Source organism: Oncorhynchus tshawytscha, linkage group LG13, assembly GCF_018296145.1.
Source record: "Oncorhynchus tshawytscha isolate Ot180627B linkage group LG13, Otsh_v2.0, whole genome shotgun sequence".
Lineage (NCBI taxonomy): Eukaryota > Metazoa > Chordata > Actinopteri > Salmoniformes > Salmonidae > Oncorhynchus > Oncorhynchus tshawytscha.
In genome coordinates, this window is record NC_056441.1 from 15,723,291 (window position 1) to 15,739,662 (window position 16,372).

The 16,372-nt window shown below is 44.6% G+C and overlaps 1 protein-coding gene across 5 annotated transcripts in view; it reads left to right on the forward strand.

Annotated features, from left to right (window-relative positions):
* Positions 1-16,372, forward strand: part of LOC112265804 (neurabin-1-like) — a 130,891-nt gene that overhangs the window by 47,329 nt on the left and 67,190 nt on the right. For all 5 annotated transcript variants that reach the window (XM_042295228.1, XM_042295227.1, XM_042295230.1 and 2 more), the window contains exons 4-5: positions 5,250-5,370; positions 9,031-9,135. In XM_042295228.1, the coding sequence (XP_042151162.1) occupies positions 5,250-5,370; positions 9,031-9,135 (226 nt within the window). The remainder of the gene's footprint in view (positions 1-5,249; positions 5,371-9,030; positions 9,136-16,372) is intronic.

Consider the following 16,372-nt stretch of genomic DNA (forward strand, 5'->3'; position numbering starts at 1 on the left):
ATCAAATGCTTCTCAAAGATGCCCTCCGGTGGTCAATCTAGCACCAACTAGCATTAATGGTACCAGTGGTTCACACTTAAATAACGTGCCATAGGATTCTGCGGCACCAAACTGCAACTTATGCACTATCCCTTCACTCCATACCCCATATGCACTTCATGAAGGCAAATATGGTTAGGTTTGTGGACATTCGTATACCACATTGTTTATACCTGTCCAGTCATTTCAGTTTACACAAATGCATAGTGGTTAGTGCTAGGGGTCAATTTGGGGTTCGGCATAAAACATTTCCCAGATAAAACTGAAGAGGAAATACAAAGGGATATTTAAGGGTTAGGGTTATCTAGTGTCTACAGGGTTAGGGTTATCTAGTGTCTGCAGGGTTAGGGTTATCTTGTGTCTGCAGGGTTAGGGTTATCTAGTGTCTGCAGGGTTAGGGTTATCTAGTGTCTGCAGGGTTAGGGTTATCTAGTGTCTGCAGGGTTAGGGTTATCTAGTGTCTGCAGGGTTAGGGTTAGCTAGTGTCTGCAGGGTTAGGGTTATCTAGTGTCTGCAGGGTTAGGGTTATCTAGTGTCTGCAGGGTTAGGGTTAGCTAGTGTCTGCAGGGTTAGGGTTATCTAGTGTCTGCAGGGTTAGGGTTAGCTAGTGTCTGCAGGGTTAGGGTTATCTAGTGTCTGCAGGGTTAGGGTTAGCTAGTGTCTGCAGGGTTAGGGTTATCTAGTGTCTGCAGGGTTAGGGTTAGCTAGTGTCTGCAGGGTTAGGGTTATCTTGTGTCTGCAGGGTTAGGGTTAGCTAGTGTCTGCAGGGTTAGGGTTATCTAGTGTCTGCAGGGTTAGGGTTAGCTAGTGTCTGCAGGGTTAGGGTTATCTTGTGTCTGCAGGGTTAGGGTTAGCTAGTGTCTGCAGGGTTAGGGTTATCTAGTGTCTGCAGGGTTAGGGTTAGCTAGTGTCTGCAGGGTTAGGGTTAGCTAGTGTCTACAGGGTTAGGGTTATCTAGTGTCTGCAGGGTTAGGGTTAGCTAGTGTCTGCAGGGTTAGGGTTATCTTGTGTCTGCAGGGTTAGGGTTAGCTAGTGTCTGCAGGGTTAGGGTTATCTAGTGTCTGCAGGGTTAGGGTTAGCTAGTGTCTGCAGGGTTAGGGTTATCTTGTGTCTGCAGGGTTAGGGTTAGCTAGTGTCTGCAGGGTTAGGGTTAGCTAGTGTCTGCAGGGTTAGGGTTATCTAGTGTCTGCAGGGTTAGGGTTAGCTAGTGTCTGCAGGGTTAGGGTTATCTAGTGTCTGCAGGGTTAGGGTTATCTAGTGTCTGCAGGGTTAGGGTTATCTAGTGTCTGCAGGGTTAGGGTTATCTAGTGTCTGCAGGGTTAGGGTTATCTAGTGTCTGCAAGGTTAGGGTTATCTAGTGTCTGCAGGGTTAGGGTTATCTAGTGTCTGCAGGGTTAGGGTTATCTAGTGTCTGCAGGGTTAGGGTTAGCTAGTGTCTGCAGGGTTAGGGTTATCTTGTGTCTGCAGGGTTAGGGTTAGCTAGTGTCTGCAGGGTTAGGGTTATCTAGTGTCTGCAGGGTTAGGGTTAGCTAGTGTCTGCAGGGTTAGGGTTATCTTGTGTCTGCAGGGTTAGGGTTAGCTAGTGTCTGCAGGGTTAGGGTTATCTAGTGTCTGCAGGGTTAGGGTTAGCTAGTGTCTGCAGGGTTAGGGTTAGCTAGTGTCTACAGGGTTAGGGTTATCTAGTGTCTGCAGGGTTAGGGTTAGCTAGTGTCTGCAGGGTTAGGGTTATCTTGTGTCTGCAGGGTTAGGGTTAGCTAGTGTCTGCAGGGTTAGGGTTATCTAGTGTCTGCAGGGTTAGGGTTAGCTAGTGTCTGCAGGGTTAGGGTTATCTAGTGTCTGCAGGGTTAGGGTTAGCTAGTGTCTGCAGGGTTAGGGTTAGCTAGTGTCTGCAGGGTTAGGGTTATCTAGTGTCTGCAGGGTTAGGGTTATCTAGTGTCTGCAGGGTTAGGGTTATCTAGTGTCTGCAGGGTTAGGGTTATCTAGTGTCTGCAGGGTTAGGGTTATCTAGTGTCTGCAGGGTTAGGGTTATCTTGTGTCTGCAGGGTTAGGGTTAGCTAGTGTCTGCAGGGTTAGGGTTATCTAGTGTCTGCAGGGTTAGGGTTAGCTAGTGTCTGCAGGGTTAGGGTTATCTTGTGTCTGCAGGGTTAGGGTTAGCTAGTGTCTGCAGGGTTAGGGTTAGCTAGTGTCTACAGGGTTAGGGTTAGCTAGTGTCTGCAGGGTTAGGGTTAGCTAGTGTCTGCAGGGTTGGGGTTAGCTAGTGTCTGCAGGGTTAGGGTTAGCTAGTGTCTGCAGGGTTAGGGGCTAGTGTCTGCAGGGTTAGGGTTATCTTGTGTCTGCAGGGTTAGGGTTATCTTGTGTCTGCAGGGTTAGGGTTAGCTAGTGTCTGCAGGGTTAGGGTTAGCTAGTGTCTGCAGGGTTAGGGTTAGCTAGTGTCTGCAGGGTTAGGGTTATCTAGTGTCTGCAGGGTTAGGGTTATCTAGTGTCTGCAGGGTTAGGGTTATCTAGTGTCTGCAGGGTTAGGGTTATCTAGTGTCTGCAGGGTTAGGGTTATCTAGTGTCTGCAGGGTTAGGGTTATCTTGTGTCTGCAGGGTTAGGGTTAGCTAGTGTCTGCAGGGTTAGGGTTATCTAGTGTCTGCAGGGTTAGGGTTAGCTAGTGTCTGCAGGGTTAGGGTTATCTTGTGTCTGCAGGGTTAGGGTTAGCTAGTGTCTGCAGGGTTAGGGTTAGCTAGTGTCTGCAGGGTTAGGGTTAGCTAGTGTCTGCAGGGTTAGGATTAGCTAGTGTCTGCAGGGTTGGGGTTAGCTAGTGTCTGCAGGGTTAGGGTTAGCTAGTGTCTGCAGGGTTAGGGTTAGCTAGTGTCTGCAGGGTTAGGGTTAGGGTTAGCTAGTGTCTGCAGGGTTAGGGTTACCTAGTGTCTGCAGGGTTAGGGTTAGGGTTAGCTAGTGTCTACAGGGTTAGGGTTAGCTAGTGTCTGCAGGGTTAGGGTTAGCTAGTGCCTGCAGGGTTAGGGTTAGGGTTAGCTAGTGTCTACAGGGTTAGGGTTAGGGTTATCTAGTGTCTGCAGGGTTAGGGTTATCTAGTGTCTGCAGTGTTAGGGTTATGGTTAGCTAGTGTCTAAATCAAATCAAATCAAATCAAATTTTATTTGTCACATACACATGGTTAGCAGATATTAATGCGAGTGTAGCGAAATGCTTGTGCTTCTAGTTCCGACAATGCAGTAATAACGAACAAGTAATCTAACTAACAATTCCAAAAAACTACTGTCTTATACACAGTGTAAGGGGATAAAGAATATGTACATAAGGATATATGAATGAGTGATGGTACAGAGCAGCATAGGCAAGATACAGTAGATGATATCGAGTACAGTATATACATATGAGATGAGTATGTAAACCAAGTGGCATAGTTAAAGTGGCTAGTGATACATGTATTACATAAGGATGCAGTCGATGATATAGAGTACAGTATCTACGTATGCATATGAGATGAATAATGTAGGGTAAGTAACATTATATAAGGTAGCATTGTTTAAAGTGGCTAGTGATATATTTACATCATTTCCCATCAATTCCCATTATTAAAGTGGCTGGAGTTGAGTCAGTGTCATTGACAGTGTGTTGGCAGTAGCCACTCAATGTTAGTGGTGGCTGTTTAACAGTCTGATGGCCTTGAGGTAGAAGCTGTTTTTCAGTCTCTCGGTCCCAGCTTTGATGCACCTGTACTGACCTCGCCTTCTGGATGACAGCGGGGTGAACAGGCAGTGGCTCGGGTGGTTGATGTCCTTGATGATCTTTATGGCCTTCCTGTAGCATCGGGTGGTGTAGGTGTCCTGGAGGGCAGGTAGTTCGCTCCCGGTGATGCGTTGTGCAGACCTCACTACCCTCTGGAGAGCCTTACGGTTGAGGGCGGTGCAGTTGCCATACCAGGCGGTGATACAGCCCGCCAGGATGCTCTCGATTGTGCATCTGTAGAAGTTTGTGAGTGCTTTTGGTGACAAGCCGAATTTCTTCAGCCTCCTGAGGTTGAAGAGGCGCTGCTGCGCCTTCCTCACGATGCTGTCTGTGTGAGTGGACCAATTCAGTTTGTCTGTGATGTGTATGCCGAGGAACTTAAAACTTGCTACCCTCTCCACTACTGTTCCATCGATGTGGATGGGGGGGGTGTTCCCTCTGCTGTTTCCTGAAGTCCACAATCATCTCCTTAGTTTTGTTGACGTTGAGTGTGAGGTTATTTTCCTGACACCACACTCCGAGGGCCCTCACCCCCTCCCTGTAGGCCGTCTCGTCGTTGTTGGTAATCAAGCCTACCACTGTTGTGTCGTCCGCAAACTTGATGATTGAGTTGGAGGCGTGCGTGGCCACGCAGTCGTGGGTGAACAGGGAGTACAGGAGAGGGCTCAGAACGCACCCTTGTGGGGCCCCAGTGTTGAGGATCAGCGGGGAGGAGATGTTGTTGCCTACCCTCACCACCTGGGGGCGGCCCGTCAGGAAGTCCAGTACCCAGTTGCACAGGGCGGGGTCGAGACCCAGGGTCTCGAGCTTGATGACGAGCTTGGAGGGTACTATGGTGTTGAATGCCGAGCTGTAGTCGATGAACAGCATTCTCACATAGGTATTCCTCTTGTCCAGATGGGTTAGGGCAGTGTGCAGTGTGGTTGAGATTGCATTGTCTGTGGTCTACAGGGTTAGGGTTAGCTAGTGTCTGCAGGGTTAGGGTTAGCTAGTGTCTACAGGGTTAGGGTTAGCTAGTGTCTGCAGGGTTAGGGTTAGCTAGTGTCTGCAGGGTTAGGGTTAGGGTTAGCTAGTGTCTACAGGGTTAGGGTTAGGGTTAGCTTGTGTCTGCAGGGTTAGGATTATGGTTATCTAGTGTCTGCAGGGTTAGGGTTAGCTAGTGTCTACAGGGTTAGGGTTAGCTAGTGTCTACAGGGTTAGGGTTAGCTAGTGTCTGCAGGGTTAGGGTTAGCTAGTGTCTGCAGACAGCTAATTGTTCTCTGCGGCTTCCCTGCGATGGGTAACAATGCTTCGAGGGTGGCTGTTGTCGATGTGTGCAGAGGGTCCCTGGTTCGAGCCCAGGTAGGGGCGAGGAGAGGGACGGAAGCTATACTTTTACATATGCATGCAAGCACACAAACACACGGCATGCCCTCCCCCCCACAAACACACACAAACACTTGTCATTGTATAACTCCTGTCTCCTCTCTGCCAGATGATGATGGCCTTGGTATCAGCATCATAGGGATGGGAGTGGGTGCTGACGCCGGTCTGGAGAAACTGGGAATCTTTGTCAAGACTGTCATTGAGGGCGGGGCGGCTGAGAGAGATGACAGGTAAGAGCTTTCTGCTTCCTGAGTAGGTGCCAAATCAACACACAAGTGCACATACACAGACAACAAGTGCACACACAAGTGCACATACACAGATATTCTTAATTCCATTCCTTTACTTAGATTTGTATGTGTTGGGTATATGTTTTGAAATTGTCAGATATTACTTGTTAGATGTTACTTCACTGTTTGAGCTAGAAACACATGCATTTCGCTACACGAGCATGCAATAAAAAACACACACACACACACACACACACACACACACACACACACACACACACACACACACACACACACACACACACACAACCAGGGAGCGAGATCCCCTGAATCCTATCTGCATTATCTGAAGACACCTCACACCTTCCTAAAATCTGAGGGTGAATCTCTCTTGGTTAGAGATTTAACATGAGACTGAGATAGAGAACAGAGAGGTCTAGCTGGCTGCCCTCAGGTGTGCCGTTGTGGGCGGGAAGCTGGGAAGCGCTCTGTGCTCAGAATGCAATTTCCTTTTCATCATTAGGTCCCTGCCTGACTGTCAGCTGGTTATGAGTGGTGCTTAATTAGTCGGTGTGTGGATTCCAAATACACCTTAATTCCTACATAGTAAACTACTTTTGACCAGGGCCAATAGAGTAGAGTGTCAGTACTGTACATGAATCGATACTATTGGTTCCCCTTTAAGGCTGTGTGATTGTTTCACGACCCCTTGACCAATGAAATGTTTTCAAAATAGCTTGTCATCAAAACTCTTCAGTCCATTGGCACTCAATGTTGTCCGTTAAACCCTGTATCTCCACCACGGCTCTTGAAGGGAAGCCAAGGTTGTGATGTCTGTGGTTTTCCTGCATTTTGGGCTACCTTAAAAGCAATGTCGTGGGTGAAAATGTATTGTAAGTTACCTTGTGTTATTATGCAATTATTAATGGCCATGTTTCGTTAATTAAATTGGAAGTTATCAAAGCTCTATCGCAATTGCCGACCAGTTGTTAGAACGCATTAGATTGACGGTAAAATTCAGTCAGATCAATAAAATAAAAGTTAATAAACACTGGCTGTTGTTGACAAGCATATTCAGTTCATATACATATTATTAATATTTCATTCAGTGATTGAAATTACGATCTCATCCTCAGTAGCCTATTCCAGCATGCTATTGGAAAACACAAGCATTTCTTACCTCGAAATCACCAAGCTATTCATGTTGAATAAATGAGTCTGTTAATTTGAACTAAGCAAGCTGCTAAATTATTCAGTTTACATCTTGCCTACATTTTGTCTAGGCTACAGTAGATTATCCTGAAATGAGATGTTGGCCTATCAGGGGCTATAGGCTACATGCATCTATCTAAGCAAACCATGGCGAAATTGATTTACAATTCTAAACCCAGATGTTAGTCTGTAGCCTATTGAAATGACAAGTCAATCTCGCAAATGGGCCATTTACAACTGTTTGTAGTCTTAACATCTGGTTTGTGGTATATGGCCAATATACCACGGCTAACGGCTGTATTCAGGAAATCGGCATTGCGTTATGATTAGGAACAGCCCTTAGCCGTGGTATATTGGCCAAATAGGGAAAGGAAAGGGGGAGACCTAGTCAATTATACAACTAAATGTATTCAACTGAAATGTGTCTTCCACATTTAACCCAACCCCTCTGAATCAGAGAGGTGTGGGGGGCTGCCTTAATCGACATCCATGTCATCAGCGCCCGGGGAACAGTGGGTTAACTGCCTTGCTCGGGTGCAGAATGACTGATTTTTACCTTGTCAGCTCAGGATTCGATCCAGCAACCTTTCATATACCATGCCCTCTCGTGCCTTATTGATTAATCATAGCAGTCAGGTGAGTTAAATCGACGTCCATTGATGGAAAATGATCTGGCAAGTTTAATAATAATCTTTATTTATTAATTAGTTTATTACGTCATGTCATAGTTGGCAATAATTATTATTTTGATGAAAACTTTGTTACTTCGATATTCCTTCTTAATTGGCTCCATAATATTATGGAAAAAGGGTTTATTTTATAAATGTCTTTCAAAGTCTTTCAAGATATGGTCACCCTCTGGTTTGTATTGTCATTGGATCAACTTAGTCCTTTTTGAACAGACTAAAGATTTATCTATTTGACAATAGAATAAAGTATTTCCTGATTTAACACAGCAAATCTACTGTGGCAATTTACCCAACACTATGATTGGAAACTAATGTTGGTGCTGCCTACTGTTATTTTATTAGTTTCCTATTTATGTTATCCATAAGTGTCTGGTATGGTCATTTCTTATTTAAAAAGGAGGGTAAAATATTCCTGGACTGTCCATATTTGAAATGTGTAACCAAATTATCGGAGGAATTGAGTTATTTGTGCCAGAAGGGAGTAGGCCGGAATCAAACCAACGCTGACCCGGATGGCTTTATATGTGTGCGTTGAAGACAGCGGTCCTAACTGCTAGATCACCAAAGGCCACGATTGAACTCAATTTTTACAGTTCATTCGTAACCATAGGATACACTCAACACTGTATGTCGTAGCCTAGTGAATACCAATATATATATATATATATATATATATATATATCTTGTGTCATTAAGCTAAATAAAATGACAGTTGTTAATGTGTAGGGCTGCATTTCAGATCTTTGTTGCAGTAATAGGACCTAGGCTTAGCGTTTGAGCAAGCTAGAGAGAATATTATTTTGATAGCAAGCCTGATCCCAATGACACGACAGCCCCCGCATGGAAAGAGAACGGCTTATTTTCAAGAATCATTTGAATTTCCTGATGCAACAGGAACATTCTCCGCAACAAAAGAGTGATCAAGTTAAGATCCGACATCCGTTTTTGAGTCCCAAATGTATTCTCTACAAAGTGCACTACTTTTGACCAGAGCCCTATGGGCCCTGGCCAAAAGTAGTGCACTAAATAGGGAAGTGAATAGGGTGCCATTGGGGACACAGACACTTGGATAACCTTGTGTCCTCTGTTGACCAAAGTTGCGTTGGCTCACAATCCCTGGGCGCTAGCAGGCAGCGCTAGCTACACATCCTGTCAGGTCCTAGCTAACGCCATGATTTGAATAGGGTTAGGCCATAGTGCTGCTCCACTATTGTAATGGAGAGTGTTTGCCTCAAGACAGTCTTGCACTGTATTCAGTCATTTACTTCCTGGTCTATGCTGACCATATCTCGCTATGTATTTCTATGTATTTCTCATGCCTGCTTCCTGTGTGTTCTCTTCAACATCATCAGTTTGATCATCGGCAATTGCATCATTTCTGAACACAGTTTCAAAACCAGATTATGAAATCCCCTGACTTAGATTACATATTTTCTATGCAACCATTACCATTCTAATCACTCTGCATAGTGCCACACCAGTGCATAGTTTACTACTGCACAGTGGATCCTTAAGGTGTTTTCATAACTGTGGGGAGCGATAGAGAGAGAGGATAACGGTGAGGAACTATAGAGAGAGAGGATAACGGTGAGGAACTATAGAGAGAGAGGATAACAGTGAGGAGCGATAGAGAGAGAGGATAACAGTGAGGAGCGATAGAGAGAGAGGATAACAGTGAGGAGCGATAGAGAGAGAGGATAACGGTGAGGAACTATACCTGTGGGTGACCTTTATGTGACCTCAGTGTGTTGTTTTGTAGGATCAAAGTGAACGACCAGATTGTGGAGGTGGACGGCACCAGTCTGGTGGGAGTGACCCAGAGCTTTGCTGCCTCCGTCCTGAGGAACACCCAGGGAGTGGTCAGGTAATACAGTCATATTCATAATAAAATATATTTGATTTCTTTATCCAGATGAGTCCAAGGTACCACAAAGTGGCATAAACCACAGCAGTCATGGTCATGAGAGAACAAGGACAGAGCCCCGCCTACTCTGGGGTCTACCTCTCTACCACTCTATACCTCTCTACCTCTCTCAAACACTCTCTACCTCTCTACCTCTATCTCTCTACCTCTCTTCCACTCTCTTACCTCTCTCTCTCTACCTCTCTCTACCTCTACCACTCTCTACCTCTACCTCTCTAACTCTCTACCACTCTCTACCTCTCTCTTCCTCTCTCTCTCTACCTCTCTCTACATCTCTACCACTCTCTACCTCTCTATCTCTCTACCACTCTCTACCTCTCTCTTCCTCTCTCTCTACCTCTCTCTCTCTCTACCACTCTACCTCTCTACCTCTCTTCCACTCTCTACCTCTCTCTTCCTCTCTCTCTACCTCTCTCTCTCTCTACCTCTCTAACTCTCTACCACTCTCTACCTCTCTCTTCCTCTCTCTCTCTACCTCTCTCTACATCTCTCTCTCTACCGCTCTAGCACTCTCTACTCTAGCACTCTCTACCGCTCTCTTTCCCTCTCTTTCCCTCTCTACAGCTCAGCCTTTCTATATATATATCTCCTTATCTATCTCTCTCTACCCCAGTCCCTTTCTATTGACTCTCTCTCTCTCTCTCTCTCTCTCTCTACCCCCAGTCTCTTTCTATTGACTCTCTCTCTCTCTCTCTCCCTACCCCCAGTCTCTTTCTATCGACTCTCTCTCTCTCTCTCTCTGTCTCTCTCTCTCTCTCTCTCTCTCTCTCTACCCCCAGTCTCTTTCTATTGACTCTCTCTCTCTCTCTCGCTCTCTCTCTCTCTCTCTCTCTCTCTCTCTACCCCAGTCCCGTTCTATTGACTCTCTCTCTCTCTCTCTCTCTCTCTACCCCCAGTCTCTTTTTATTGACTCTCTCTCTCTCTCTCTCTCTCTCTCTCTCTCTCTCTCTCTCTCTCTCTCTCTCTCTCTCTCTCTTCTCTCTCTCTCTCTCTCTCTCTCTCTCTCTCTCTCTCTAATTCAATTTCCATGTAAGGGATTTATTGGCATGAGAAACACTGCCAAAGCAAGTGAAGTAGGTAATTTAAAAAAGTGAACAATAAAAATGAACAGTAAACATTACACTCACAAAAGTTCCAGAAGAATCAAGACATTTCAAATGTCATATTATGTGCAAATAGTTAAAGTACAAAAGGGAAAATAAATAAACATAAATATGGGTTGTATTTACAATGGTGTTTGTTCTTCACTGGTTGCCCTTTTCTTGTGGCAACAGGTCACACATCTTGCTGCTGTGGTGGAACACTGTGTTATTTCACCCTGTAGATATGGGAGTTTATCAAAATGGGGTTTGTTTTTGAATTCTTTGTGGGTCTGTGTAATCTGAGGGAAATATGTCTCTCTAATATGGTCATATATTTGGCAGGAAGTTAGGAAGAGCGGCTCTGTATCTACCTCATTATGTGGGCAGTGTGCACATAGCCTGTCTTCACTCTCTCTACCTCTCTCTACCTTTCTACCCCCAGTCTCTTCTCTTTCTATTGCCATCTCTCCCTCTCTGTCTTCTCTCCCCCCTTTCTCTCTCTCCCTCTCTGTCTTCTCCCCCCTTTCTCTCTCTCTCTCTCTCTCTCTCTCTCTCTCTCTCTCTCCCTCTCTGTCTTCTCTCCCCCCTTTCTCTCTCTCTCTCTCTCTCTCTCTCCCTCTCTGTCTTCTCTCCCCCTCCCCCCCATTTCTCTCTCTCTCTCTCTCTCCCAGTCTCTTTCTATTGCCATCTCTCCCTCTCTTTCTTCTCCCCCTCTCCCCCTTTCTATCTACCTCTCTCTTTTCTCTCTCTCTCTCTCTCTCTCTCTCTGTCTCTCTCTCTCTCCCCCTTTCTCTCTCTCTCTCTCTCTCTCTCTCCCCCACTTTCTCTCTCTCTCTCTCTCTCTCTGTCTCTCTCTCTCCCCCTTTCTCTCTCTCCCTCTCTTTCTTCTCTCTCCCTCTCTCTCTCTCTCTCTCTCTCTCTCGTTGGAGTGCATGCTGGGAGTGCATGCTGGGAGTGAGACGTCAGGCAGGAGTGATTGTGAGTGCGAATGGAATTTCTTTTCACTCTATTGGGGGTTGGTATGTATATATATATATATTGATTAGTTTAGTTGTTTTAAGGGTATCTTGTTTAAACTATCAATAAGCACGTATAGGGGTGGTGGGATCTTTGCTTTGAGGTTGGTTTTTCGCGAGGGCACAACCAGCGGGTGGAGCTGGTTGCTATGGCCACTCGTGGAAATGAAAAGTTTGAAAAACTTAGTCGGAGGCATGGAGTAAAGATTCCTGCTGCGGCCGGGTGTTCAGTGGAAGAATGTAGCTTGGCTGTGGGTGCTATCATTGGGTATGATAGCATCAAATCAGCCTCAAGGATGAATAGCGCTGTAGTGATATTCTTAGATTCAATTGAAAAGGTGAATAAAATAGTTGAGAGGGGTGTTGTGTTGCGGGAAACACAGACGCCGGTATTTCCGCTTATGAATCCTGCGAAGAAAGTTATGCTTTCTAACGTGCCACCATTTGTTAGAGATGAAGTGTTAGAGCGAGAGTTATCTCGCCATGGTCAAATAGTATCTACAATAAAGAAGGTTCCTTTTGGATGCAAATCTCCGTTGTTGAAACATGTCGTGTCTCATAGGAGACAAGTGCATATGATTTTAAAAAAGGAAGGAGATGAACTGAATTTAGCATTTAGCTTTAAGATTGATGGATTTGATTATGTCTTCTATGCATCTACTGAATCAATGAAATGCTTTGGATGTGGAAGAGAGGGGCATTTGGTGCGTAGTTGTCCCGAAAATGAGCGCGCTGAGCCTGGTAATAGTTTTAGTGCGAGTGCAAATAACGCACCACCGCGAAGGGCTGAAAATACTACGGGTGCAGGAGAAGAGAGAAGGTGGGCAGATGTGGTTGGAAAAGCAGGAGAGGAAGGCAGTGTGGATACGGGGGCAATTGTGGTAGATCAGAACAAAGAGGGAGGGGAAACAATAGGTGAGATTGCGACTGCCGTCGCTGAGGTGGTGCTGGAAAATGAAATTGGAAGTCAAGAGGAGATTGAAATAAGGGAAAAGGAAGCGGATGTTTTCAAAATACCGAGGAGTAAAAGGAAGAATTTAAGGGGTGGTGAAGGGTCTAATTCTAAGAGAAAGGTAGAGATTGATAAATCAATTGAAGATGAAAAAGGTGTAGAGATGGTGGAGTATTCTTCTGGGGAGGATAGTGAGAGTGAGTCATCTGACACGTCACAACAATATAGTGAGATAAATGGGGTGGAAGGGATGTATGGGATCGAGAGGATACGTCAATTTTTGAAGTTGACAAAAGGGAAGAAATATATGCAGGATTACAATGTAACTGTTTTTTTCCCTGAACGTGAATTGTTTATTGAATCAGCAAAGTTTCTGATGTCAAAAATTACAGGGGAAGTTTGAAAAGCCCTGAAATTGCTAGACTCAAGAAAGTGGTCACGAGAGTGATAAGTGATGTAAATTCTAAAGAAAATGAAAGAGTTCAGTTGCAGTCTTAACTCTGTAAAGAGATGTGTGGCTGTATCTTCCTCTGTATATTTTTTTTATCCATGAGCAGTTTTAAGATTTCTTCTTTAAACGTAAATGGGGCAAGAGATGTTAAAAAAGAGCCATGGTGTATGAGTTAATTAGAGGAAAGGGAAGTGACATCATTTTTCTACAAGAAACGCATAGTAATTTGGAAAATGAAGTTATGTGGCAACAGGAGTGGGGGGACAGTGGTGTGTAGTCATAAAAACTCAAAAAGTGGGGGTGTGGTTATCTTGTTCTCAAAAGGGTTTTTGCCGTTGTCATATGAGGTTGAAGAGGTAGTTGAGGGGAGGTTATTAAAAGTTAGAGCAAGGTATGAAAACATCACTATGTGTCTGATAAATGTATATGCCCCAGTGGTGACAGTTGAGAGGGTATGTTTTTTAGAGACATTATCAAATACCATTGAGAAATGTAACAAAGAAGATTATTTGTTTATTGCTGGGGATTTTAACTGCACAGTTAGTGATTTAGATAGAAATCACCAAGAACCTCATATAGCCTCAAGGATGTTTTTAAAACGCCTCATTGTAACAAATGAATTGTGTGATATTTGGCGGAGTCAACATGGAGGAACAAGGCAGTACACCTGGGCGCATGTGAGAGAGAACATCATCTCTATGGCCAGGTTAGATAGGTTTTATGTTTTTGAGCATCAATCTCAAGTTTGTAAATCAAGTGTGATAACTCCAGTGGGATTTTCTGATCATTGTTTAATAACAGAGGTGGTGTTCATTAACGATGTAAAACCCAAAAGCGCATACTGGCATTTTAATATAACTTTATTGAGTGATGCTCACTTCAGGAACTGTTTCAGTTTGTTTTGGGAGAGATGGAGGTCTCAAAAGGCCAGTTTTGTATCCATTCAACAGTGGTGGGATATAGGGAAAATCCAGATTCAGCAATTTTGTAATCAATACACGAGGAATGTCACCAAGGATATCACCAGATCAATGAAAGCCCTAGAGATTGAAATAGTGGAACTCATGACGTTGGTTGAGACCACAGGAGATCGAGGCCATACTCAGGCCCTCAAGAGGAGAAAAACTGCATTGGCAGACCTGCTGGGTATCAGAGCACAGGGGGCACTGGTGAGAAGTAAATTTCAGGGAATATCTGAAATGGATGCCTCATCCAAATTTTTCTTTGGTTTAGAGAAAAAGAATGGACAAAGAAAAATTATTCATTGTCTCAAATCATCTGTTGGACAAGAGCTCACTAGCCCTAGTGAAATTAGAAAGAGGGCAGTAGAGTTCTATGCTGAGCTCTACAAGTGTGAGTACAAAGAGGACAAAACAGTGACACAGCAGTTCTTTGATGGGCTCCCAAAGGTGGCTGCAGAAGCTCAGGTTGAGCTTGAGCAACCATTGTCTTTGCAGGATTTATACACTGCATTAAAAGGCATGGAAAATGGAAGGGCACCAGGCATTGATGGGCTTCCCGTTGACTTTTTTAAGTCTTTTTGGGCTGTGTTGGGTGAGGATTGGTTAGAAGTAGCTAATGATAGTTTAACCGGAGGGTTACTACCAATAAGCTGCAGAAGGGCTGTCCTCACCCTACTGCCCAAAAAGGGTGACCCGAGGGAGGTGAAGAACTGGAGGCCGGTGGCTTTATTGTGCACTGATTATAAGATATTGTCAAAAGCTTTGTCCAACAGGCTGAGGGAGGTGATGGGGCAAATCATACATACGGATCAGTCCTACTGTGTTCCTGGCAGGCAGATAGGGGATAACATTTCTCTGATTCGTGATTTTTTGGACGTCTCTAGGGCTATTGGGTTGGATGCTGGTCTAATTTCAATTGATCAGGAAAAGGCATTTGACCGAGTTGAACATCAATATTTATGGCAAACGTTTGAGGCGTTTGGGTTCAGCTCTGGTTTTATTGCCATGATAAAGGTGATATATGGTGACATTGAAAGTGTTTTGAAAGTTAACGGTGGTTTGAGTGCTCCTTTTAAAGTGTGTAGAGGTATTAGGCAGGGATGTTCTATGTCAGGGATGTTATATGCCATTGCTATAGAGCCACTACTAAATAGCATTAGAAGGCGCATTGCAGGGGTGTGCCTTTCAGAGGATATTCCTCCTATTCGTCTCTCAGCCTATGCTGATGATGTAGTTGTGTTAGTGAAAAATCAAGCGGAGGTGGATAGCTTGAGTCTAATGGTTGATCGTTTTAGGGAATATCCTCTGCAAAGGTAAATTGGGAAAAGAGTTGTGCGTTACAGATTGGAGAATGGTCTGGAGGGATCATGGCTTTGCCAGGGGGCTAGAATGGTGTAAGGGAGGTTTTAAGTATCTTGGAGTATACCTAGGAGATGAGGGGACTATGGAAAAAATTGGAGTGGGGTGGTTGAAATGGTGGAAGGGAGGATGAGGAGATGGCGTTGGTTATTATCTCGTATGTCATATAGGGGGCGCACTATTATAGTTAATAATGTGATTGCATCTGCACTGTGGCATCGGTTGTCAGTTTTAGAACCACCATCTGGCCTTCTGGCTAAGATACAGGCAATTATTGTGGATTTCTTTTGGGATAAATATCACTGGGTTCCACAAAGTGTTTTGTATTTGTCAAAGAAGAGGGGGACAAGGTCTTGTACATCTTGCTAGTAGGGCTGCTGCTTTCCGATTTCAGTTTATTCAAAGGTTGCTTTATGGACCGGAAAATGTGGTGTGGAGAGGGGTGGCAGGTCTTATATTACAACGGGTTGGAGGATTAGGTTTAAAGAAGGCTTTATTTCTGGTTGATAGTAGCCAGATTTCTAGGGAGGGAGTACCTCCGTTTTACAGAGGACTTCTCAGAGTGTGGAGCATAATGAAGGTGTCTAGACGAACTTCAGCGGAGTCAGTGCATTGGCTGTTGGAGGAACCTCTGGTGTATGGGGCAAGACTGGATTGTACAACTGCAGCTGTTCCACATTTCTCCAAGATTCTGGTGAAGGGGAAAATCATCACCTTAAGACAGTTAATGGCCATGGCTGGGCCCGCATTAATGGATGGAAGACGGGTGGCAGAACATTTGGGGATGAGGTCGGAAAGGATTGTCGGACAAATGCTGGGGAGCTGTAGGAAGGCTCTGTCAGCGGAAGAATGGGGTATGCTTAGTAGCCACAAGAAGAAGGTACAAGATGAAGACGTCTCATTTCCAAGACTAGGGATTACACCAAATATCCCAGAGTCAGAAAGAAAGGCGTTATTGCTGGATTTGAGAGGGTTGGAGGAGGTGGGTTTGGATGAGGTGAATGGGAAGGACTTGTATAGGGGGTGTGTCAAGGTGTTGAATAAAGATAAATTGAAAAATAGAAAAGACACTCCATGGAGGGTAAAATTGGGCATTGATGATAGGGTAAAGCCAGCATGGAGGGCACTGTACAAACCACCGTTACAAAAGGGTACTGGTGATATGCAATGGAGGGTTTTACATGGCATCATTGCAGTTAATGCTTTTGTATCTGTTATTAATTCAGATGTTAGAGATGGATGTCCTTTTTGTAATATAAGAGAAACCATTTTTCACTGTTTTATGGAGTGTGAGAGGATAAAACCTCTATTGGAAATGCTGGAATCTTTGTTTAAAGCTGTAGGGGAATTTTTCA